Source organism: Mauremys reevesii, linkage group 3 (genome assembly GCF_016161935.1).
Source record: "Mauremys reevesii isolate NIE-2019 linkage group 3, ASM1616193v1, whole genome shotgun sequence".
NCBI lineage: Eukaryota > Metazoa > Chordata > Testudines > Geoemydidae > Mauremys > Mauremys reevesii.
The window spans coordinates 93,282,454-93,303,125 of NC_052625.1; the positions used below are offsets into that span (position 1 = coordinate 93,282,454).

The 20,672-nt window shown below is 38.2% G+C and overlaps 1 protein-coding gene across 6 annotated transcripts in view; it reads right to left on the bottom strand.

Moving 5' to 3' along the window:
- Positions 1-20,672, bottom strand: part of LOC120400663 (palmitoyltransferase ZDHHC14) — a 326,414-nt gene that overhangs the window by 202,551 nt on the left and 103,191 nt on the right. For all 6 annotated transcript variants that reach the window (XM_039529551.1, XM_039529549.1, XM_039529550.1 and 3 more), the window contains exon 3: positions 17,833-17,991. In XM_039529551.1, the coding sequence (XP_039385485.1) occupies positions 17,833-17,991 (159 nt within the window). The remainder of the gene's footprint in view (positions 1-17,832; positions 17,992-20,672) is intronic.

Consider the following 20,672-nt stretch of genomic DNA (forward strand, 5'->3'; position numbering starts at 1 on the left):
GATATGCTGGGGAATCAACACTTCCTAAGGGTATAAAGTTCCAGTTTCTAGCCTTGAAGTCATAAGATATCAAACCTTAAACCTGTCATTGGTTCAGGCAGAACACTACATTTTGTACCTCAGATCTGGGTATTCAGTAATAGGCTGATGAGAGCTAGTTTATATATTGGTAAAACTATAAGAAGGGAATAAATTGGGCCCCATCCCTTCTCATAGGAATCAGTTAGAGACATAATGATATGTGACATCACAACAGGCTATAGAGGCTAGAAATCTAGGGATTGTTCCATACATCTTTCAGTTATGAATGTGTATTTGTTTAGCTGTATGGTTACCCTTATCCCCCAGAGTTACAAATAATTGAACCAGCGACATCTTATTGAACAGAGTAACATTTGTTTTCCTTTTGAGATTTGTCTCCTTTCATCCCCCATCTTTGTTGTATTTTACATATTTCCTCGCTTTTTTATTTCACTCTCCTCTCCATCACAGGTTTGTAGGCTTCAACGGAGTGCTGGTTGAAGGGTCTATTTAGCTTAGTGTTCACTAATGTATGGCCCAATTTAATCTCCCTTCCAACCACTGATCAAAACACAGCCAGCTAAGTGCTGGCTGAAAATTTTGGCTCAGTGTCCTATTCATCTTTTCCATATAGGGTGGCAGGTAAAGGAGGAGGACAGGGGTTCTCAAACCATGGACTGGGATGCCAAAGTGGGTCATGATACTGTTTTAATGAGGTTGTCAGGGCTGGCATTAGAGTGGTGGGGCTCAGGCTTCGGCTTCAGCCCTGGGGGCGGGGCTCAGTTTACAGGTCACCCCCCCCGGGGCTTCAGCTTTACCCTCCCCCCCACACTCCAGGGGGAAGTCCTTGGGCTTCAGCCCCCCTGCCTGGGGTGGGCTCAGGCGTCAGTCCCCCCTTCTGGGGCCATGTAGTACTTTTTGTTGTCAGAAGGGAGTTGTGGTGCAATGAAGTTTGAGAACCACTGGAGTAGGAGATACCATCTAAGCTTATAGTTAGCAATATTTATGATACATTGTCCAGACAGCATGAGTCAAATAACTGTTGGTGGTTTTTACTGGTAATAGTAGGGGGGTCTCAGCCCTGCAACAGAATGGATAAGCTGCCTTCCACAGAACCTACCCATCACTTGGAAACGCCAGGAGTTCTCATCTCTTTGTTTGATACTGACTGGTATTACTGCAGAATCTGCATTAGGAGCCCCTTGCTTTGAACTTCAGGACACTTATTGTGTTAATGAATAAAAAGAGGAAACAGTCAGCACTAGCAACACAAGCAGACAACCCAAACTTCTAGCACCATTAACACTTCTAGAACCTATGAGTTTCGAGCTGCTTCACCTGTAAGGATCACATATTTGGAAGAGTAGAGTAAACTCTGCCTGACATTTTTTCCTGGGTGAGAACACTGTGGCAACAAAATGAAGATCTTCCTCTCCTCAGTAAAATGTGCATAGTAAAAAAGATATCATTTCAATTTTGATAATGCCTTTCCTTCTCACATAAGCTTGCTCTACAAAGAGGTCATGCTGTCACACACAAAGAATGTGTAGCTATCCACACAAAGTAAAAAAAGATACAATTTCTCAAGGTTGAGAGATCTCAACTTATGCTGAGAAATAGCTCTTACCTTGAAAGAAAGTGTGTCCTTTATTGGTTTCCTTTTTAGCCTTGCTCCCTGTGACAAAGTGGGAATATTTTGTAATACTTTTATGAAGCCTGTTTGTGCCTCAGTTTCACCTATCTGCTGCATTGTTACCCAGTGGGTGGAAGGGGACTGTTTGCTCTCAGGGCAAACACATGGGTGTTGATGTCACATAGCTGTCTAGGCCTTAGTCTCCATATCAATGGAGTATCTGAGAAGACAATAGCAAATCCAAGAGCCAGGACATTGACGCCTAGCAACCAATGACCCAGAGGAATATGGACTTCCCTGACTCTCCTTAGGGAAGCTGAAGATGCATTAATCCCTGAAGAGTGTAAAATCTCTGTCAGGAGTCTGTCTCAGTTGGACTTACTGAACAGACCTCACAGTGTGAAGAATGACTGCTGAAGGCCCAGAAATCCAGTCTAAGGAGGTGGTGAAACCATGCAGCTGACCCTGGAGGAAAAGTGAGATGCCTCGTGGGTCTGGCACCTAGGGGTTCCTCCTAGAGACTGTTCCAAAGCTGGGTCTGTAGCACTGATTCTGTGGATTCATGACATTCTCTGCATGCCCTATACACAAAGAAATTTGCTCGTTGTCAAAATTGTGAATTAAAAAGAATTACTTTATCAATTGCAGGATTTCTGCTCCCTCCCCTCAACACTAAAAGTTAGTCAATACTGCACTAATAACTATAGCTCCCTGGGTAAAGGGACTATATCACACCAATACAACCCTAGTGACCAAGAAAGTGTCTCAAAATATCGTTTGGTATAATAAAAATGTGTATGCGATGTACAGGTAACTTTATGATCACTTTCCAAATAAGACACACTCATTTGTAATTCCTTAACTATTTTTCCTTAATCACAGCAAGTATCTAGAGAAGTAGCTTTGCTCATGTGTAGCAATTGCTCAGTGCCTGAAAAAATAGTGATGTTTCAGAAGGTGGGAATGAGAACTTTAGTGAATATGTTGGTATTTATTAAATGGAAAAATGCCACAATACTTAAGGGACCAAATTCAGAGAGAATGCATAATACACGTTGAACGATGCATCTCTAAGTGGCTTTTCACTGATGTACACAAGTCAACTTGCATGCTGGGGAACCAGAAGGTGTAAAGCTAAAAGTAGGAATTGCCATTTTAAACTTTGTTACTTCTTACACATTTGTGTTAGATGCTTTCCTGCTATACTTCTCTCTTTCAGCTCCTTAGTATGTAAGTTACAGCAACTTGGTTTTCCTTATACCTAGTGGGTGAATTCACAGGTGATGTGTAAGATAAATATGTATTTAGTACATGCATTAGAAAGAGCAAATATTTGGGGAATGAGTCTAAGTAATGCACCCTCTGAATCCTTTTCCTGGTTCCTTCTATCACAGCAGTTTAGACTTGCCTCTGTATTTAGCCCGACATCTCTTTCCAAGCCCTAGGACAGTTACTTTTGAACAGTCACTTTTAAGAACAATTATTAAATTATTTTATTTGAGAATTCCAGCAGTTACTGTAGGGTAAAAAGGATAATGTTTCCTATTTTAATATGAAACTTTAAAGGCATGTTATATTTAGGACCTAAACAGGCTGACTCTGTACTTTTTCAAGTAATTACTTAAAAATATATCATATAGCTCGGAAACAAAGCTTCTCCTTTTAAAAGCTCATCATATAGTACAGACTCTTTAAACCCTAAACGTTAAGCTTCCATTTCAATGCACTATATCCCAGCAGGCACGTAAGGCGAGCCTAGACCCTCTTGAAGCCTTAAAGTATTTTCCTCTGTCAAAATGTTTGATGAGAAACAAATATCTAATATGTAAAATGTTTCTTTGACATTTTCTGACATGAATCATTTGTAGGCAAGGTTGGTCTTTTACTTTACAGCATTTCTCTCTAGATTCGTTATAAGACTTGAGAAGTATTCACTAGTATTTAAAAGTTGCCTTCTTTCCCCTTCTTTGAATGACTAGCTAGATGCAAATATCACTTTGTATAAACCTTAATTTGAAAGGATGGGCAAGAGAGTAACAAAAAGATTGTATAGGACACAATATGTAGATATCTTGTCCAGGTCACTTTCTAAGTGGTTTTTAATGAACACAAAATTCACTTTCCACTTTTTTTTTTTTTTAAACCACAGCTAAAATTTCAAAGGAAAAGATACAAAACTAATCCACTAATTGAATATTTAATATGACCTATTCATCCCTTGACAGCATACGGGCAAGTGCACTAAAAATTGCTCTTGTGTGCATGAACTAAAAGGTTCCTACTTTGCATTAATGTGGTTCTCATCACACAGGACTACATGAATGAAAACAAGGCAAGGGGGATAAAATTTAATTTTTTTGGGGGGGAAGGAATTGTTTTAAATTTAAATCAGATTTTATTTTGTTATTTAAATTATAAGTTTCTCTTTTTAAAAATAAACCTGTTTTAAATTCAGATTTCATTTTATACAAAATATGTTAAGGCCTAAACTTATTACCACTTAAAACACATAAAAAAAAATATGCTACACCCATGAACCTCTATTAAAAAAATTGAGTTAAAGGCTGCTTTTTTATATTATGAAAGATGTTTTCCCCCTGATTCTAACTTCTGATGTAGGTCATGGACTGTATTAAGGACTTGATCCTATAGGGGACCCAAGATCTGTGCAAGAGACTGGCAAAGTCATCATGGACACTGGGACCCAGTCTCTGACTCCAGGAGACACCATGATGTGTCTCATCACCATCATCCACTGAACCCACCTAGGTGGTCTCATGTGCCTATTTTTATAGCTTCTTTGTACCTGAGCTCTGACTGGCTTGGTTCTCAAATTATGAATATTTATGACTCTACCTACCATGGAAACTTACTCTCTGGCTAATAGAAAAACACTGATCTGCCCAGTAACTACCACTTATTGCTTCTACATGGTTCTGGGCACCTTAATAAATGGCCTTGTTTTATCTCCTTGCATGCGTACACAGAGGCACAAACAGAAACCCATTAATTTGTCAACTGCTTCCCTCTAAACAAACAAAATATTGCAGTGCAAAAGTTGGTTACACAAGTAGTAGTCTTGGATTGTTAGTTCTTTTGTTTTTCTGGGGGTAGTGGCGGAGGTGGGTTGGCACCGGGGAGTTATGGAGCAGAGTCTGCAACCAGAAAGGAGCAATGCTGGTGTCAAAGCAGGACACTGTGGGAACAAGGGACAAAATTCTTCAGCGTGCAGCCTCTAGTGCTGATGTCAACACCTTGGAACTGGAGGGAAAAAACCCCGCCATGTCTGCAGATCATAAAGAGACCCTATCAGGGAATATTTTCAAGAAATTCCTGTACCAATGGATAAAAAAGGAACACGTGCCAAATGTAAAACAGTGCAACAGAAAGATGGAAGGCCTGGTTGTCAGAATTAAACAACGCTATGAAAAATACTCCTCAGAAGGCAATGACTTGAAGATGATGATGTGGACATATCTGAACAATCTGGATCAGCTGGTAGTAAACTTGTTCCTACACCATTCTTATGGACCACCTACCATGTCTTACTATGCTAGTGAATGATAACTTTGATTGTCATAAATTTGTGGTTTTGGTGGATTAATTTACTTATGAATTTCAAGATGTTCATGTTCAAAATATAATTGGTATATTAGCTTGCTGTGGGAGTACGGTATTTATCAATTCATTTTTACTGTTAGCGCTGGACTTCTGAAATGATTTTTTTTTAATTGCTCAGTATAATCAAAAATCCTAGCTGAAGATTTCCTGTTTAAAAGAAAAAATGTATTAGATATTTCTGAATTTTAAACATTTGTTTTCCTAAACTGTTTGGTATGTTGCTAGAGATAAAGATTATTTAAATCTATTTAAACCCTTATGATTTATTATTTTTCCTATAAAACTGGGTTTAGAATAAATTCTATCATTTAAAAAGTGAAACAAATAGCTTCAGAAGGAGAAATTTTTCATTTACAATTGCATTTTTTTGAAAAGCAGTGCACTAAGTAATATTCAGTGAGAGTGTGACCATTTTTACCATTTTGTTTAAAGACCTGGCTTAGACATAAGGGGTTATGAATGTCCATCTTCTGCAATGACTACAACTTCAGAGTTATCTGCTGGTAGCACCAGCAGTGCTGCAACTAAACATATGTCACACAGTAATTACCCATATAAACCCCACCCCACCCCCAAAAAATGAAATGGACAGCTGTACTGGACAAGTTTGTAATCAAGACCAAATTCCAGCAAGACTCCATTATCCCTTTTGTCTTGTTCAGAACAAACATTTCACTGACATGGTTCACCATCATTATGACCATATCACACTCTACCCTGCAGAGCAGACAAGGCTGAAAGGCTGCTAGATACAGTATATAAGAAGGAAACTGAACAGTATGCAAAATACATTGACGGGAAATTCATTAATCTGAGTCTTGATGGGTATATAATTATTCAGTAATATGTGCTTATGACACAACAGAAGATGGGGTCATCTATCTTACAGAAACAATTGCTTCATCAGGAAATGCCCATACAGCAGAATACTTAAAAGCAGCAGCAGTAAAAGCTACAACAAATTGTGAACAAAAATTCAAGTGAGAAATTTTGTCAGACAATGCTGCATATGTAGCAAAGATGTGAAGAAATCTAGAAGAAGATAATGAAGGGATTCTGAAACTTGCAACATATGGGTGCAGTGCTCATATGATGCATCTTTTAGCCAAAGACTTCAGTAAAACTCCAGGAATAAAGGAAAATGTTGTTGAAATTACAGAATACTTCTGTAACAATCACTTCGCTTCAGCGTCCCTGAAGAGAGGAGGAAGACCCAAACTAATTCTCCCCCAAGTTGTATAATGGAATTCAGTGGTTGACTGTTTTGAACTACTTCTTAAGAACTAGCCTATTTTGATGACACTGTGTGAAGAAAATCATGACAAAGAAGATGGAACTATTACAGCCAAAGTAGTCAACATGGGACTAAAGAGAAGTATAGAAGATATGCTAAACTTATTTCCATAGCCTTGGACAAACTGCAGAAAGATTGTTGCTGTATTGCTAATGCTGTTGAAATCTGCACAGAACTTCAAGAGACATTGAAGAAAGACATACTCAACAACAAAGTTAAACTGCAGGCATTAAAGAAATACCTAATAATCACCCACTGATCTTGCCAGACATAATACATTTCAGGGCTGGGGAAAACCATTCAAGCAGTACATGTTTGCTGATGATATTTTAAAGAAAGTCACACCATCGAACTGGTGGAAGTCACTAGCTAAGCACCTAGAACCAGAGTTCATTGAAGTCCTAAAGCAGCTTTTGAGAGCAATGGTCTTTTCCGCAGGCACAGGAAGAATATTTTCTTCATTTGGACTATTTAGTTCAAAATTGAGAAACTGACTGGGAGTTGAAAAGGCAGGAAAACTTGTCTCTCTCTTCCAGTTTATAAATAAAAAGGAGGAGGGAAGGGACTGTTATCTCATTTTTAAGAGAAACTTAGGCAAGTAGGAAATTTAGTTTCAGTCCCTTTCACTTAGACATATTTGAAAGTTTTCCCAGGCTGACCTGAAATAATAAAATTCAATTAACTGACTACAGTTAATCCCTCTGTTCCTTTAACAAATCATTTAGTTGTAAATGTGAAACATGTTTTGATATGAGACGTTTATGTATCCAAAAAATTTAACGTTGTTTTGCTTAATACAAATAAATTTTATATGCTGTTTTGTATGTTTAATTAAATTCCAGTTCCCATCATAATGCAGCTTGATACAAAAGCAAAAAGTTATTTACTAAATAAGCAATATATCATTCACCATTTTCTAACATACTAAAAATGTATACTAAGAATCTGAAAATATTAAGCTTTATATTTTCTTAAATAAATGTATAGTGTACTCTTCTAGGTTGCTAAAAGATGCTCCAAATCTAGTGTAAATCATTCCATTTAGTTGTAAATGAACATGTTTTAATGGTTATATCAAGTGAGAATGCACCCTTCTTTAGCAAATAACTGAAGTACAAATGGAAAAGCTGATTTAAATTGATTTAAAATGAGGCTTTCCTCTTTGTGTAGACAAGCACTTGGTTATAACCAACAGCTCCCCTTGCACTGATCAAAGTTACTATAGATAGTTGCAGTATGACAGAGGACACAGGATCCATTGTCTTGGATGTCAAACTGGCTAATTATCTTGAGATCTAAGACATCTGTGCATGCTTTGTAATATTTACAACTATGGCTCTTTGTAGGACTATGTTGTCACAATGTATGACTACATCTATTCAGGATGATAGACTTTGTACTTTGCATGGAAATTTTTACTTGTTGCTTTTGTTTCCCCTTAAAACATCAATAAAAGTAGGAAAATAAAAAAACCCTAAATAAATACTCTTTGTAAGCTCTTTTAAATACAGAATTTGTCTATTTCTCCAAGATCCTAATGAGGTTGAAGTACACAAAGGAAAATAAACACAATAGTGCTGGATTAAATCCTGTCTAATAATTTCACAAATCTTTATAATTTAGACTATTTTACTCACAATCTTTGTATCTGATCCTTCAAACCTTACTCCTGTGAGCTATTCTTACCTCATGTGATTAGTCCCATTGATTTCAGGGTGACTATGCACATGAAGAATATTTACTCACATGAGTAAGACTGACTAGACTGGATCCTTAACTGGTAATGTTCAGCTACGAAATACTGAACGATATACAACTTAAGTACATAATATACACCAGTATGAAAGTCATTGTCTTGACAAAATCTTTATTATTCTTTTGTAATGAAATTAGTGTAGAAACCAATAATAAATTAAACAAAGAGTGACTGATAATTAAATTTCTCTGGATGCGGACACTGATTTGCAACATCTGTGGGGGACAACAGACAACGGATCTTTAAAGCCACTGAGTTTGAGCATCTCCGTATGTTTACTACGGACGAAAAGAAAATAATTCAGCCTTTTGGCTTCTAGAGTAGATTGAGTGAATACATGAAGTAATTTCATTTATAAACCACCCGCAGCAAAAGCATTCAGGTGCTGAACAACATTCATTAAAATTTTCTCTAGTAGATGCCAAAGAAATATCTGTGATACCCTCTGCATGACTAAACAAGTCTATGCAAAGCCTTAAGTGATGTGACCTGAAATAGCAAAGTAATTTTGTAAAAAATGGGATTCTATTAATGAGAATATATTAATGTGTTTTGCATGACTACAGTAAGAAGTAATTCAGAAAGAGCAACAATGGGGATGCTCGTTAGATATTTTAAAACTAGGAGCAACTTAGACACCAGTTGGTGTGCCATCCCACAGATATAAGCCACATACACAAGTAATGTAATAAGATCACTTGTGGAGTAAACGGTCCACAAAGTAAATGGTCCATCTTTAATAGAGAATGGCAGAAAGTTGCCTTACAGAAAAATGCCCTTTTCCACAAATGATATTTTAAAAACCAAACCTAGATGGAGATGTTTAATGTTATCAATAAAAATATTAATTTATTGGGGAAACATCCAGCCATTGCTCTGGGTAGTTTCATAGTAATTAAATGTCAGCATATATAAAATACAATATAATAATTACATTGCACACTTCACACACTACTGCTACTAACAAATATCTGCCAATTAATAACCAAAATCCCTTTATCTGCCGGTACATTAAGGGTAAAGTTTTCAAAGGCACAAATGGCAATTAGGAGCCTAGCCCACATTGGCAGTCAGCAGGAGTTCAAAAGCAGCTAGGTGCCTAAGGCCTGTGCCTTTCCAAATCTCCCCACTGCAAGTCCAAATATGCATTTATGCATCTCCAAATACAGCTTCCAAGTACAACATGCACTGTAGCCAAAATCCAAATGAGAAGGTGGAGAAGCTGGGGGGGGGGGGGGGGAGGGTGAAAATGGAAGTCTAGAGAAACAGGGTATTCCTGCAAAACGCCTGGAAGCCGTTCACAACAATTAAGGGTTTTGTTCCCCTTCATTCCTTACAAAATGCAATTTCTCAAGTCCTCGTTGCTTATCGATATGATCACCTCACTGTCTTTTAATCCCTCCACTGTCTCCCCAACAGCAACCATATCAAATGTAAGCATTGGCTGCCACCCACAAAGCTCAATAAAACACTATCCCTTCCTAATTATTTTCTCTTGTCAAGTTTTCTGTTATCTTTCACACACACCATTCACTCCACCGACTTTCTTAACCTTGTCCACATATTTGTGAGCCTCTCCCACAATCACCTTTGTACTTTCTTCTACATGGTCTCCTCTGTACGTAGTATGGCCTCCGTTAGTTAATCTATAAGAACACTATTCTCTTTACTTTTAAATCTGTCAAAGACAGTCTTCTGATGTTGCTTACAGTGAATCTTATTAATTTGTATAAAAATCCCTTTTTGTTGCTCCTCTTCCCTAACCAATTCCTTGTTTTTGTCTGTCTTTCCCTAGATTGCAAGTTCTTTGAATCATAGAATCATAGATTATTAGGGTTGGAAGGGACCTCAGGAGATCATCTAGTCCAACCCCCTGCTAAACCATCCTCTCTGCATGTCTAGAGAGTGTTTAGCCACAGTGGATACCACAATAAACAAAATAATAATAAAAGGTAGTCAGCCAGACTCATCTGTGCATCTGGTAACTTGCATTTTCTTCTGCGGTTTTCGAAATAACCCAAAAGACAATCCACCTTAGTGTGTATACAAAAGGAAGGCAGCCGATGCCCAGGTGAAGCCCAGAATGAACAGCTGTCCATTTCATTTTCTGCCAAAAAGAGCAGACCTGGTAAGCTCAGTCCTGGGTGGACTGAACAGCAAACCCTTAAGAAAACCGAAAACTTGAATAAGAGTAATCAGTGACTTGGCCCTCAAAACTAAGTGCAAAACTTACTTTCTTCAACTTGGCGCTAGCACAGTTGTAACTAAAAACAGCAAAGATGAAGATGAGGAAAAAGAGCTGAAGAGGAGTTAGAGAAGGAAATTAAACAAAACACATACATAGCCCCAACTGCCTTAGGGAAATAATTGAGGAAAATTACACCACTAACCTATTGAGATTTTTATTTTCACTTGGGAGGCACTCAGACACTAGAGTAGAGGGCCTGTGATGAGGTGTATAAACTGCACTAGAATCAGAGGGGTTAAGAGGCTGCTTTGGGCTGGAGAAGCCCTGCCCCACAGCACCTGCAAGTCATGCCAGCAATGGAGGAGGAAGCTCCACTCAGTGGGCAGCCCTAGGAACGGAGCAGGCTCTTGAGCTTCCCAGCTCCCATGAAAATACCTGGTAGCTAGCAGAGTCTCTATCCTCACAGGAAGGGAACACAGACCCTGTCTGAAAAAAGGGGAAAGGGACCAAATCCTATAACTTGTGCTGGAGATCTAGTGAACTTTGGAGTGGACTCTGGCCCATTCTGGGCTGGGCCCCTCTGAAAAGGGGCGGAACTGAAACTGCCTACAGGTTGCCCCTTTCACCCTTTTGTTTTATCTGTTTAGCTGATCTTGGATTGATTGTTTCACTTTGAACTCCAAAAAGGGCAGAAATCATCAGAAAGCCTTGGCTGGAGGGCTGAAAGCCAGCCATTGCTAGAATGACATTGAACACTCCTGTTGAAAGGAGCAGACGTGTGTGTGTGTGTACTTTCCATGTAGCAGCTGATGGGGACAGATCCCTGAAAGGCACATTATAAGGACATTGCTAGTCATATCCTAATATTTTTGGCTCCTGAAGAGGAGAGTTCTCAATTATATAGTGTTAGCTAACCAACATCTCCCCTTTTTAAAAAAAACCTCTACTGCATAGTCCAAATACAATCGAAAAGTGGGACCATTGATCTATAGCTGACTATAGCACTGCAGAAGGACCTACTTTTATTTTAATTTATAAGTCCCATTTGTCTTTTCTGTTAATGACAAATATTTTTCAACTAATGGTCCATTAAAGGTGATGTTAGAGTATTAATGCATAGTGAAACAATATCAAGTAATGTACACAAGTGTCAGCTATACTGGACCATAAAGCTTTATACAAATTATTCTAACTCCCAAACAACCACAGCATACGAACATTTTAAATGTTTTATTCTACTACTACTGAACAATCTGTTCTAAATAAACTTGTACTTTCAGTGCAGGAAGTTGATGCCATCTGGCAAAACTGACACACTCACTGCTAGAAGGAGAACCTGGTGAGAGGGTTCTACAGAAAATATTTCTGATACCCCATCCCTTATTTTTTAATCAGTTATGTGCTGTGACTATTTTAACAAGTCACTCCCAGTTTTCCTTTCCTGCACCTAAAATAGTGGTGTATAACCAGGGAAACTATTTAAACAAAAACATTTCATGTGAACCTCACCAGTTGGCAAATTGTTGGAAATGTTTATACATTGTACTTTGAAAAGAGTGATTTGGTGAAATCTAGTCCAACTCAGAAACAACTGATCTATTGATTTTATAATTCTTTGGGATAAGTTTTCTATGGCAGGAATGATTTAAGCAGAAAGGAAGAGTCTACTGAGCGGAGTCTGAGGGAACTGGGATTATTTAGTCTGCAGAAGAGAAGAGTGAAGGGGGATTTGATAGCAGCCTTCAACTACCTGAAGGGGGGTTCCAAAGAGGATGGAGCTTGGCTGTTCTCAGTGATGGCAGATGACAGAACAAGGAGCAATGGTCTCAAGTAGCAGTGTGGGAGGTCTAAGTTGGATATTCGGAAACACTATTTCACTAGGAGGGTGGTGAAGCACTGGAATGGGTTACCTAGGGAGGTGCTGGAATCTCCATCCTTAGAGGTTTTTAAGGCCCGGCTTGACAAAGCCCTGGCTGGGATGATTTAGTTGGGGTTGGTCCTACTTTGAGTAGGAGGTTGGACTAGATGACCTCCTGAGATCTCCTTCCAATCCTAATCTTCTATGATTCTATTAGCAGGAAAAATCACTCAAAACTTTCACTCTAGCACACTCCTGTTTTTGACTGTATCATTTGCTCTCCCCTAAATCATTTCTTCCCCTTTTTCAACTCAGGTCTCAATGATTAGGTCCACTAAGACAGCTGAAAAGCTGTGTGTCCTGGATCCCATTCCATTATACTTTAATATTCTCTATGAAATAGCTCTTTATATGTTAAAAAAGACACTATTACTTTCACTCTTTCACAAACTTAATTAGAAGTGATAATTTCTTCTCCATTTGTGAGCATCATTAGATTTTTTTGTTTTCCCAAGTGGCTGTACTGAGAGTTAAATCAATTTAAAAAAAAAAAAACACATTTCAAGTCTTTATTCCAGTGTCCACAAAGAAATAACCTAACTTCTCGCAGCTCTAATTTTAAAAATTACTTTTTTTTTTTAAGCTAAAAGGTCAACTTGTAAAAAATTTTTACCAAGAAAAGGGTATACAAATGATATTCTATATTTCTAAAGGAAATATTTATTCTTCCTGGCGTCCCCCAAAATTATGAAAGTAACAGAAATATTTCTGTTTGCAGGGTTGTTGTAGCCATATTGGTCACAGGATATTAGAGAGACAAGATGCGTGAAGTAATATCTTTTATTGGACCAACTTCTGTTGGTGAAAGAGGTAAGCTTTCCAGCTTACACAGAGCTCTTCTTCAGGCCCTGGCAGTTTATAAAGATATCGGAAATCAAAGCGGCATAAAATAAAATCAATTAGGATTGGCAGAATAAGTGCAATTCCTTTGGCAATTTCTATTTTAGGACTGAAGATCTGCTTTATTTATATTCTTCATTTATCCTTCAGTCTTTTAGATTTATTAGTATTTTTGGTGTCATCTTCATGTGAAACTGATGATCTTTAAGGGCCTGATCCAGCTCCTCCAAAGTCAATGGGAGTTTTTCCATTAACATCAGTGGTGGTTGAATCAGGTCATATAAGAATTCTGTTGTGCTAATTTAGCACAGTATGTAGAATGCATGGCAGTGCCTGTGTCTCCTCTCTCCTACCCCCATCCCTCCTTCACTTTCCCCTAAAATTGTACAACTGTTCTAAAACTCCTTAAATGGAATATACTCAGGAAAAAAACAACCATCAAGGTGGTGTCCTGCTTATGAAAGACAATGGATTGTTCTGATATATCTGGGGGTTCATACAGACACCCAGGATCTTTTATTGAGGAGGCAAGCTGACAGCATGACTTCTCTCATGAACAGAAGATCGCAGCCAAGCTTGGCTGCAAAATGCTGGAAGGATTTTGGGTGAGCATTATCTAGTTAAGTCTAGGTTCTAGAATGTGTCTTATGATTTTATTTTATGTGATCATTTTCCCCCAATAATTCTATTTACTATCATTTGGCTCTCTATACTTTAATAAACTTTTACTTAATTTCACTATAAACACATTTAAGACCAATGATCTGAGGAGAAACTGGTAAGCTGGTGGGTACTGCTTCTTTGGAAACAGCTAACATAACTAGGTTAAAAAAAAGAATTAGATACATTTATGGAGGATAAGTCCATTAACAGCTGTTAGCCAAGATGCTCAGGGACACAACCCAATGCCCCAGATGTCCCTAAACCTCCGAATGCCGGAAGCTAGGACTGGATGACAGGGGATGGATCACTCGAAATTGCCCTGTTCTGTTCATTCCTTCTGAAACACTTGGCACTGGACACTGTCAGAAGACAGGCTACTGGGCTAGATGGACCATTGCTCTGACCCTGTATGGTCCTTCTTCTGAATCTGTTAATGTCCTGTGGAACAGAGGCCAGACACTCCAGGTGATGCATGGGGGTTGGAGTGTGCCTGTCACTAACCTGGAGAGAGACTGAGCGCAAGAGAGCAGGGCCTGCTTAGGCCTAGAGGGGAGTGCTTGTGTTGCCTGTGGCCAGTGAAGTCAGCAGGCACAGACAAGGCTTCCTCACACTAACAGCAGGTAGTAGCAAGGTGCCTCAACTCTGTATGACTCCAGGAAGCATCACGACATCCAAACAGGGAACAAAAACAATACCATGTGACTTATGTTACTAAAATCACAACTAATCATGACAGTTTCCATAGCAAAAAAATGAATAGCAAATTATATACAGAAAATTGTTTGCAATCAATCCATAGAATTTTTTTTAATTGCAAAAATAGTTACCGAATAATCGTAAATGGAGTCTACATTACAGAAAAATCAAATCCTCTTGCACCTATTTCATGAGCAAAAGAGGCGGCTACATTTGTTGGATAAAATTATTTATTATGAGTCACTTGCACAGCTCTATTCTAGGAAATATTTTATCTGTTGCTTGAATGCAGACATTATAGGAAGACAGCTTTGTTTAAATCAACTTCTTATTCCATTACTGATCAAAGACTTTGCATCTCTCCCCTACTTAAAATGGCAGGTTTCCCACATTTAACATAAAAAGGATGCTGTCAGATTATAAAATAATCTATGTTAAAACACCACTTTAGATTATTTTAAAACGGTCCCCTCCCACAACATTTTCCATGTTTACGCCTATTATTCCCCCGCGTTTCTCAGTTTGGAAAGTGGAAATAGTCTGTTTAACTTATTTAACAATCCTCCCCCCGGGTCAATTCAGTTTCACTGTCAGGTTCTCAAATAGCAGCACAATGTATAGATTGCAAACACTGCATGGGTAACATCTGCCTAAAAATGTTTCAATTCTAATTTGAAAAATCAGAGAAACATTCCTATTTGTCCTACGGTCAATAAAAGCTGGCTTTTATAAAAAACAGATTCTAGCTTAAAATTGACCTATGTTTGTTTAAGAATTCCAATTTTAATATAGGAGAAAAACTTTTCCTGATTAGTGGATAAAATTTTTACCATAACATCTAATGGATTGATTTATTTTCCAAAGAAACTGCCTGCAGGCATTTATTCATTATATGAAGACAAAAGGCTACCTTTCCACACTCAGCTTAGAATTCACTACAGATATATGGATATTCTCTAACTTTGAATGTATAATTCTTCCAATGACCGCTTCATATCGACAAGGATCACTGCTACATGCTGCAATTGCGTTTCTGAGCTGAAGACATCTGCTTTCTACATTATTTTCTTGACTGCACAAGGTTCAGGATCACCAGTGTGTTAATCAGCCACATAAAACCGCAAATGTGTTCTAAGTACATTGGAAAACTACTCCGGTTTGAATAGTTGTTAAAAATAAAAAGTAGATAACCACACTTTAATCACCTTACTTACCCTTCAAGGAACAATCTCCAGAAAAAAGGCAGGATGTACAGAAGAGAGGATCAAAATGTTATTTCAGTTTACTATTTTAAAATATAATCAGGGCCTGACATAGCACTCGCTTGCCAATGGCAAGTAAGACATTTTCTCTGAGTGATGACTTAACCATCAAATTTCTGTGGATACTAAAGCAAAATTAAGTTTCTAGCCATTACCTTAGCAGTGACAAATTTCCAAACGTAAACTGAGTGTGAATGATATTGTGTTGTCTTCTTGAGTCTGCAGACAGGCTGGAACTGTTTGAAGATGTGAACTGTCTACAGATCATATCCTGGCTGCAGAGCATAGCACAAGCCAATTACTTTGGAATTGTGACAGGAAGAGACACCCTTATTACAGTTTAGCCAAGACAGCAGAGCTGTTCTGTGGCAGCTACTCCAGACTCAAGGCTTGAGCACACTGTGATGCTTGTACCTGTCACATAAGAAGACTAACTGTAGCAGCAGATCAATCTATTCCATCCCTACACGCTCCTGTTGAGTTAGATGCAGGGAGTTCCCTGAAGATCTTGGCTCCCTAGCAAAAAAGTAGTGTAAATACTCTACACAGGCGCCCCAAAAATTGCTGCATCCCTTGTGCTGTGGAATGTCAGTGGTTCTCTCTTGATGAGTGGCAAAGAAAGGACCAGGATTTGCCTTCAAAGGAGGTGTGGATCACCAACCTTCATTTTCATAGGGGGTTAACGCCAAGGCACTGTATATACTGTTTTTTTTTCTCCCACCAGTGATGCAAATCCCTAGTGTAGTTGCACTGCCCAGAGTAAGAAGTGACCTGCATCACTGTAATTTACCCCAGGTTCAAACTAGAGAAGGGGTTCCCTACTTGGTCCACGGCTTGTTCAGGGTAAGCCCCTGGCGGGCTGCAAGACGCTTTGTTTACCTGAGCGTCTGCAGGTACAGCCACTCACAGCTCCCAGTGGCTGCAATTCACAGTTCCCGGCCAATGGGAGCTGTGGGAAGTGGAGCGGGCCGGCCACCGCTTCCCACACCTCCCATTGCCCGGGAACAGCAAACCACAGCCACTAGGAGCTGCGAGTGACCGTACCTGCGGAAGCTCAGGTAAACAAAGCGTCTTGCGGCCCGCCAGGGGCTTACCCTGAACAAGCCGTGGACCAAGTTTGGGATCCCCTGAACTAGAGTAAGATGCACTCAATGCAAGTAATTTTTACATTGTTCCAGTGCATTTGAACTAAGGGTATGCACCGGTGCAGTAACATCAGTGTAACTATACCAGTGTGAAATGTAATTTCACTTATTCCTCGTCTACACTTAAAAGGTATATCAATGCAGCTATGGTGCTTAGAGGTCCGAAACCCCCATTGTAGACACAGCTACATCAATGGAAGAATGCTTCAGTTGACCTAGCTACTGCCACTCAGGGAGGTGGATACCTATAGTGACAGAAAAACCCCTTCCATCGCTGAGGTGTCTACACTACAGTGACATAGCTACAGAACTGTAGCTGTGCTGCAGTGCAGAAAAGCCCTTAGTCTTTATCTGCAATGGGATTTTAGCCTCCAGTTTAGCTCTACCAGGGCAAACCTCAAGTGTAGATGTAATTTACACTGGTACAATGTGAATTGCACTGGTGTAGTTTACCTCAGATGAGACCATGTCTTTAAACTAGAGGTTTGCACTGGTGCAGCTACAATGGTAGTTAAATAGCAGTGTAGATGAGCCCTAATTTCCCCCCCAAAAACTGCTATATGGTTGAAACTTCCAGGAGATTGTATCTACCCTCTTCCAAAATCCTCACATTAGCTAGTAGGAAGCAGGATAATTGTGTTAGCTAGTGACCTTCTGTATGATTTTATAACCATGTGAGTTTGGTCTCTTTAAGCACACCAGCATATGTATTCATAGGAAGACTATCCTGCCCTCTAAAAGCACTTTAATGAAAAAATTACAAAAATTGAACATGTAAGTTTTCGTTATACTCACCTACGCAGTTATCACAAAGGCTGCAATGTGAGGCACGAGGTGGGCGGAAAATCTTGCAAGTGAAACAGTATTTTAGTTTCACTGTCTGTCCATTGATGATTACTTCTTTTGTTCTGGGAGGTGGACGGTATCCTCCTGAACTGGAGCCATTTGCAATATCTAACAGGGAAATAATTAAACATTAGATCAATAATTTAAATTCTCTTGCCAGATATAGGCACATTACTGTCATTTTAAATCCAGTTTCTTTAACATTTACATATATTTTTGTAGATTTATCATGCCTAAAAATAGTTTCTCTCTCTCCCAGACTCTGAATATCTAGGCAAATAACTCAAAATGTAATGCATCACAAAAAATGAAAGAAAACCACAGTTAATTGTTAAAATAAATAAATAAAAATCTAGCCACCTCAGCTTCTGTACCACGAAAACCCACACTCTTCCGCCTAGCCAACAATTTCATTTAGCCAGCCCCTCAGAAATATGCTTGCTCTTATGGAGTTTCTTGTGATATGTACATTTCTTCACCAAGAACTGGACTAACTATTAACTCATTTAACAGAGGTGACTAAAGTAATTTTCAAATAGGGCAAGAGCTCTTGAGGATTTTTTTTACTTCACATCTATAAATAAAAAATGGCTCTCTCTTGCAAATTGCAGTAATCACTTTACAAGGGAGGTTTTGCTTTTAGAAACATTTTTAAGGTCTTTAATTAATAAGACAAAGAAATGCAGTGTTCAGGCTGAATTTAATGCCCAAACTAGACATGTATACAATACACACCAACATTCCACCTATCATTAGAGCATTTGGCATATATGGCAAATAGAACAATGAGCGATGATCTTGAGACCCTTAAATACTATGGTATAATGGAGTACATTCAGGACAGTATTTCACTCATCTTGCTTTTTAAGTTTAAAATCCAACACGTAGTGATATTTTAATGCAGCTGTTGTAGCTTAAAATTTGTTTACAAAGAAGTCTCTGCCTGCCATCTGGCAAAGTGATAGCTGAGATTATTTAGGACATGAGCATTTATTACTCCAGAAGCTAAAGCACTGGGTAGGTTAATATTTTTTAAGGATCAATTTTATATTTTAAATGCTTCTGAAGTGCAGATATATGCTGAGAAACGCATGTGGTAAAAATGGTGCTCTCTTACTCAACGAACTGCCCTCATTGTGTATTCACAAAAAAATCATTACTTTAGTGACAAAATGTAAGTTTTGCTGTCAGCCAAGCAGAACCAAAAGCGCTGTGGTAGAGTGAAACAGATTATTTTCTGACTCTTGCATCATAAACAGAAGTTTTAATTACGTTTCAGTGTCAGGGCCACCTGTGCAGCCATGTTCAAATGATGCCCGCAGTTACAACCTGGATGAGCATAAAAAGGTCTATGACTTGTCTACATTGAAGTATGAAACAGTCATACTATTACATTTGCAAACATGCTATCCATCTAATAAATACAATTACAAATATTTATAACATAAGCAGGATCCTGACAAATTTATGTTTCAGCACCCACTTCTGAAAGAACACAGAAATTGTACATTAAGGATAGTTACTATATCTGTCCATCTTTAAGTAAGAGATTTATGAATATACTGAACAAGTATCTTTAAAAAAGGTTTTTAAATCTGAAAATTAACTAATGTAATTTATAATCTCCTGCCTTAATTTAAAAAAAAATATTACAACAGTAAATGCCTGTTAGAATCTTATGGATATCATATATATTTACAACCTTCATACAACCTTGAAGGTTTTTGTTTGAAAACTGATAGCTCTCATTGAGCTGAATTTGTCATAGTTCAAGCATAAAAGACTATTCATAAAACAGATAAAGCCTCTTTAACAGCACCTGATAATTACCAGATTTAATATTGTAGCATCATGTTCCTGAGATACTAAGAGTATGTCTACAGTGCAACATAAACCCAGGATTTGAATTCAGGCTCAAATCTACCTCCACTTTCTTTCTGTCTACACACAAATAACACTAACCCAAGGCTCAGACCCAGGGTCCTCAGGCTATATATATATATATTATATATATGATTAGATTAGCATGATCAACGAGGAGGGAAACAATCTTTGATCTTTGGATTCCTTTTTATTTAAGCTAAGCTAACATTGTGGCAGGCAGCAAGAAAACATTCATGCATACGGCATTATGTTTAGAACTTTACAGGTACCATGAGTGATTCCAGCCCCAAATTTAAAATGAAAAAAGGTGAGGTTTGTTTTTTGCTTTTTTTAGTCTTTGTTAGATATGAATTTTTTAAAAAGTAAAAAGAGTATTTTACAAATTTGCTATACAAATACATCATTTATCATAGGCTGCAGCATCAATAACAATGAAAAGCTTTACCACACAGCAATAAAAGTAATATGCTTAAAACCAAAAGAGATTATTTACCGTTTTTTTACACACACACACACACACACACACACACACACACACACGCGTAATATTTTTTGTTATAAAAAGATACTGTACCATTTATTTTTATTGCTACAATTGAGACTGTTAAGCACACTTACCATACTTTCAATGACATTACCACAAATATGCTAGCACTACCCTTTAATCATAAAAAAATCAAATTCATCCTTGGTGGAACTCCATTGACCTCAATGTAGTTATAATCAGGGATGAGTTTGACCTTAGGTGTCAATGACAGACTAAGTTTGTGGTAGAAAACGTAACAGTTTGTATTTGTCAGCCCTAATTAGCCTCCGATTCAGCAAGATACTTAAGCAAGTACCTAAATTCAAGCATGTTAATAGTCCTACTGACTAATTAGATAACATGCATGCTCAAAATTAGG